Genomic DNA, 6,371 nt, shown 5'->3' with positions numbered 1-6,371 from the left:
AAAATCGATGACTAAATCAATTTATCTTGTCTCGATACACATATAGTATGTAGTTAAGTCATCAATATCAAGAGTTAAGTACGTATCTTGTAAGTTCTGTAATAGTAACTCAAGAAACACACCGAGAGAAATGACTTCATTTTAACGTCATGAAAGTCAAAATGATAATTTTTTTAATCAGATTTATTCTCATCGATCCAAATTCGTACTGATGATTTTTTGTTACAAAATTTGACTGTTTATTAACGTTAAGAGTCAAAATGAAGTCATTTTGACTTTTTTTCTTTACTTTTATGTGTTCCTTTCGGGAAGTTTAATAAGTGGTCTGTTTTCCTGCACACTAGACTCTTCTAAAACTCTCGTCACAGAAAACAGACCTAAGATAAAGTCTCTCGCTACCAAGCAGAACAATAATTGTCATTATAATGTCAAAGTGACTTCAAAATGATCATTAAAAGTCACTTCTCAATCATTTCCGATTCATTTTAATGTCATTTTGACGTTATCGTGACTTGTTCCGCTTCGGTGTGCTCTGTCTATATCGGGCTCGTTCGATCGAGTTTCTCCCCTTTCACGCACGTGCACGAGTGAACGTGGCGGGAATAACGAAAAAGAAACAACGGGATATCGATGAAAAAAAGAGGGGAGGGGGGGGGAGGGAAAGAGGAAGCGATTCGAGGTGCGCGCGTATCTGAGAAAACGATAGCGCGATGACCAGATTGCGCTACAATTGCGTCAATCGAGAACGTGTGTTGTGTACACGGCACAAAACCAATTATATAAGTAATATTTAATATCAATAATCGGCGAATGCGTCTAACTTTGTTGTTCATAATGCGAAGTAAACATAGATTCACTATCTCGAACGTGTCGCAATGATCTCCTGATTACGGATCGAATGAGAATGCGCGAGCGCACCACTCCTTTTTTTCTCCCTTTTCCTTTCTTTTCCGCCTTCGGGTGAAGGCAAACTTCCCCCCGACTACAGGAATTTTTCCTGTTCCCGATTGCCATCGAGAGAGGCCACTGGGTCACCGTCTTCCGCGAAAGTAAGCCTCTCTCTCCCGTTCCGCGTAATAACTTGTAACTGTCGATCAAACCGACAGTCTGACGATTTTCGCAAGATATACGTCAAGATTTTCTGTGATGACGAGATTTTCGCGGTATATTTCCGCCGACCGCCTTTTTCCAAGGCGAGAGACACTCGTGCGGTTTTCCCCGTGCATTCGCGATTCTACCACGAGGAAAGTTCAGGAGTTCAGTCAGTAGGAGTAATCAGATAACGAACGGAATATGGCGCCAATCGCGAATACTTGGAATTTTCACTTATTTGATAATTATAAGCGAATAGCCTTTCCCTTCGTTACCCTTTGCTTAGTTTCGCGTTGCTCGGTTTTGCTATTTTTATATGATAAAAGTATTATCGACCGCAAATTACAAATCTATTATCGCAAGGATTACTTCGCTTATAGCAAGAGATTATCAACAATAATATAATTAGAATATGGTCGACTGATCGAACATTGCATGGCAATGTGGAGATAAGCGCGAAATAGATAAACGAAGGGAATATTCGAAAAGCAATGTGTAAAGAGATGTACTTACAGATGAGGCATCGTTTTTAATCGATTTTGAGTGGAGCTTTAAGAAAGTATCAGAAGCTTTCTACAATAAGCTGTTATTAAGCTTTGAGGCAGGTATTCGTAGTGGATTCTTATTTCGAGACGGTCTTAAGTAATGTCTTAAGATTATAATACGTGTGTGATTGACTCTTATGATATCTTAAGACGGACTTAAATATAAGAGCTTAAATATGAGACGTTGATTCTTATATTTGAGATTGTCTTAAGTACAGTCTTAAGATATTATTAGCATTAAGATATTATTAGCGTTAAGATATTTTTAACATTACTTAAGCCAGTTTTAAAATAAGAACGGAGTATATACCGGCCTTTTGTCTTAAATCGTAAGAAACTGACTAGTCACAATTGAATGTGGAAGAATAATCGAATGAGCAATCAATTTCTTATGACTTAAGACTTAAAGATTAATAGGTAATGGCTTATCATCAGCATTTTCAATAATATAATGGCCCGTATTTTCTTGAGACGTACATTGCAAATGATGTACGCAATTTGTTAGAAATACAAGTAGCTAAGTCCCGCGATCTCACTTCTACCTCGAAAAAAAAAAGCGTTCTATCACGTCAATCATTCTCTATGTAAATAACATAGCTAACGGGATCCAGGTAGAATTTTTACCCGTTTGCTGTCGCGATGTGTGTATCCTGAATGATGTGCCTTCGAAGGCACCGACGAGGAAAGTTCGAAGCCGCGTACGAGGAAAAAATAACAATCAGCTGGACGAGTGATGATCGTCAAGCTGCCATCACTATGATAGGCAAAGGTCAAGCGAGGAAAATAGGTTTCGATCGCGAAATCGGAATTCCCAAACAGAACACAAGTATCATCATAATAAAATGATATCTAAATGATTACTAAAAGTTACCTTTCAATCGGTAATGATTTATTTTAACTTAGTCATTTTGATGTTATCGTAACTTGTTTTTGTGCTTGGGACTCTCGCGGGTTTTTTCGTATCAGAACAAAAATTGAGATTGAGATTGAATCTGACCAATCTCACTTTCAATCTTTAGTCTGATTACTGTAAGCATAACCCAGGTAGAACCAAAGTCAAACACAAAATAACAAGATCAAAGTGACATCAAGCAATCATCATTTTAACAAAAATTGATCATGATGGTATATCTTTGATAGTTTTTAATTAAAAAATAACTTAAAAATCCTTGTCAAGAATTCACCATAAAATCATCATAAAAAGTGTATGTTGATCAATAATATTCTTATGATCTATTTTTTTTTATTGTCTGCTATTTGATATCATCTTGATTTCGTATTCTATTCAGAAAAAGAGACGTCGCTTTATTGTAATCCTTGTAAAATTCTCGAAGAGAGACGGAAGACTGAAACGTTGACCGGAAAACGCTTCCGTTCCTCTCTGTTGCGACACAATCGAGTCGCAGCGTGCATTCACCGAGAACATACTTTCTCAATGAGATGCGTATGTCATTCAGTCATTGCATTGTCGGGACACGTGCGTGTATACGTGCGTGCGTACGTGATCGCACGCGGGCGGACAGCCGCGGAATAGAAAACGCGTGGCCGAAGGTCCATTCACCAAATCGATGAAAACTACCGCGCGAAGGTTGAACGACGACTGTCGTTTATGAAAAAGTCCCATCGTCCTCGCATTGTCCATGTCAGAAAAATCACGTTTCTTTCGCAAAATATATTATTTTTATCAGCATAATAATTAAATTAAAAAACAATACAAAAAACTTATATATTTTTGTTTATTAAAGTCGAAGTATATTCCTCGGAATTTCGTTTTGTGAATTGTCGTTATCGCAACGTTTTACCTGAGTCACTAGCTGAGCGATTAGTAGAATAGCAAAACAAGGAATACACAACAAAAAATCAAAATGACTTTGTTTTGTATTCGTAATAAACAGTCAAATTTCATAAAAGAAAAATCGTCGTTTTAACTTTTGGTTCCTTAGTAAAATGACGTTCTGTTCGTCAAACTTCGTTGAGCGAGCAATTTATTCCTACAAAAAAGTTGTAAAAGAAAAAGACATACCAGTGATAACATACGGTGAAACAAACGACAACTAATCGGATAACAAAGTCAAGATAAGTATACGGTAAGGCGAGAATGGTCTAAGTCCATTAAAGAGGGTAAATTGTCGTGGAAAATGCATAAATAACTTCTGTATGCGCGAATAGATTAACTCATAATACTTTTAAGATCTCCTCGATACAAGCTGGCAGGTTGCGTTTAGAATCGTCATCCGGATGCCCTCAGATGTCGTTTTATTCTTATTTTTTCGATAAGAAATAAACAAGAATAAAATGATAACTGGATGCATCCTTAAACATAATCCTGCATTGAATCCTAATTATATTTGTAAACAATATTAAAACAAATATAGAAATTTTTATTTAAAAAAATTTTAAGTAACTTTTAACTGTAATATTTTTCATTATCTTTATATATAGACTCTTGTGCAACTGCACGTTTAAAATTATAAGCAACGCAATTTTGTACGTGATTAGTGCTTGCCTTAATCATATGATAAAATTAATCGGTTAAATTTTCGAAATTACGAAATTACGTTTGTTTCTACCGAAGTAGATTAACTTTAAACTTCGGTTAAACTTTTAATTTGAACTTCGGTTCAATTTCCTCTTTATTATTTTTTAACAAGGAAATGCTTACACGGGAATTGCTTACAAGGAAACCGTCCTTTATCGATTTTGATGGGCTTTGGATATATTGTAGAGTATAAAAAAATATTAGACCCATATTTTTTTTATCAGCGTATCTCAAGATTTAGGGGGTAAAACACCCCCTCGAAAAATATAGATTTTATCGTTTTTTAGCAAATATCTTCGAAACGATGCGATATATAAAAAAATGTTTAATACAAAAGTTTTATGGTATTTTGTGCTCTATATAATGGTATATTCACTTTTTTTTAATATCAAAGATATTTGCTAAAAATGATAAAATCCATATTTTCCGAGGAGGTGTTTCACCCCCTAAACCTTGAGATATGTAGATAAAAAAAATATGGATCTAATATTTTTTTATATTCTACAACATATCCAAAGCCCATCAAAATCGGTGAGGGACGGCTCCAATGGTTCCCTTGTTAGAAAAACTAGAAAAAAATAAAAAGAAAGTAAATCAATTAGAACAGTAGAAATGAATATCAATGACGTAGAATTTATAAAAATTGCAGGCGGCCGACTGTCGCAACGATGGATATTCGCTTTCATGGGGTTTTTGGCAATCCTGAATGCCTATACGATGAGAGTCTGCCTTTCGATCACTATTACGGAAATGGCGGTTTCAATCAAACATAATTCTACAGACCAAAATATTTGTAACTATGATGTTAATGAGAAAGAATCTGTAACAATGTCGACGGAAGGGAAATACGATTGGGATGAACGTACGCAGGTAAAAGATATTTTACCCAAAATCATAAATTAATGACATCAAAGTGTGCTTCCATGTTTTACCTCTTTACTTTCAGGGTAAGAGCATCATGATAGACGAAGTGTCGATCGATTTTTGTGTTGTTTTTCGTCCAATGTATACAATCACGTATCATGAGTACGATACAATTTTAATTCCATAATTTCCCATAAACAATTAAATATACAACAATCAGTCTCGACACAGATACAACAGATACTTTGTCTATTCCCACACAGTACATTTTATTCTTTAGAGGGAAAAACGTAGGTTTTCCTCTGGACGGTTTTATGATGTTCTGTGTTATATGAGTATGTTCTTGTCCTAAATTATTTATTATAATATTATTTTTATCCTTGCGCTTTGCTCTTCTTTATTTATTTTTGTATCTTTATTTCCATATCTTTCTCTTGCTTCAGGGTCTTATCCTCTCGTCCTTCTTTTGGGGCTACATCCTCACGCACATCCCGGGCGGAATACTATCTGAGAGATTCGGCGGCAAATACACCCTCGGTCTTGGCATCCTCTCGACAGCAATATTCACCTTGTTGACACCGTTAGTGGTTCAATGGGGCGATGCGGTTGGTCTGATCGTGCTGCGGGTTCTCATGGGTCTCGGCGAAGGCACGACCTTTCCAGCGTTGAACGCTTTGCTGGCGCAGTGGACGCCGCCGGAGGAGAGATCGATAATCGGTTCGCTGGTATTCGCTGGCGCCCAGCTCGGTACAGTGTTCGCCAACCTGGTATCTGGCCTGATCCTGCACCAGTACGAGTGGCCCGCGGTCTTCTACGTGTTCGGCAGCATTGGCGTGCTATGGTTTGTTGTGTTCGTGCTAATTTGCTACAGCAACCCGTATGAACACCCATTCATCTCCGAGCGCGAGGTCAAGTTTCTACACGAACGTATGAACGAGCACACTCATACAAAACCTCCGCCCGTGCCCTGGCGGCACATGTTGCGCTCGGCGCCTCTCTGGGCCCTGATCGCCGCCCAGGTTGGCCATGACTGGGGTTTCTTCACCTTGGTCACCGATCTGCCCAAGTACATGAGTAGCGTGCTTAACTACTCCATCAAGAGCAACGGCCTGGTCTCTGCGTTGCCATACCTCATCATGTGGTTCTGTAGCATAGGATCATCCTGGCTAGCCGACTGGATGATCACCAAGGGCATCATGTCGCGCACCAACGTGCGGAAACTCGGTACCACAATCGCCTCCATAGGCCCGGGAATCTTTATTATCGCCGCCTCCTACTCCTCATGTGATCGAACGCTGGTGGTAGCCATGTTCACCATTGGCATGGCTCTA

The 6,371-nt window shown here is 38.1% G+C and overlaps 2 protein-coding genes across 4 annotated transcripts in view; one reads left to right on the top strand and one right to left on the bottom strand.

Annotated features, from left to right (window-relative positions):
- Positions 1–6,371, bottom strand: part of LOC108753558 (cilia- and flagella-associated protein 52) — a 29,609-nt gene that overhangs the window by 16,465 nt on the left and 6,773 nt on the right. The window lies entirely within an intron of this gene.
- The window catches only part of LOC108753559 (putative inorganic phosphate cotransporter), a 17,484-nt gene that overhangs the window by 9,327 nt on the left and 1,786 nt on the right, over positions 1–6,371 (top strand). The window contains exons 1-3 of one of the 3 annotated variants that reach the window (XM_018495231.1): positions 3,677–3,724; positions 4,826–5,046; positions 5,484–6,371. In XM_018495231.1, the coding sequence (XP_018350733.1) occupies positions 4,861–5,046; positions 5,484–6,371 (1,074 nt within the window). In that variant the 5' untranslated portion in view covers positions 3,677–3,724; positions 4,826–4,860. Of the gene's footprint in view, positions 1–3,676; positions 3,725–4,788; positions 5,047–5,483 lie in introns of those variants that run through there. The other 2 variants (XM_018495230.1, XM_018495229.1) reach the window with 2 other exon arrangements.

The sequence above is a fragment of the Trachymyrmex septentrionalis genome, unplaced genomic scaffold (genome assembly GCF_001594115.1).
Source record: "Trachymyrmex septentrionalis isolate Tsep2-gDNA-1 unplaced genomic scaffold, Tsep1.0 scaffold7, whole genome shotgun sequence".
NCBI classification, from domain to species: domain Eukaryota; kingdom Metazoa; phylum Arthropoda; class Insecta; order Hymenoptera; family Formicidae; genus Trachymyrmex; species Trachymyrmex septentrionalis.
Note: the sequence above shows the minus strand (reverse complement) of the source record. Positions and strands in the feature narration are given on the sequence as shown.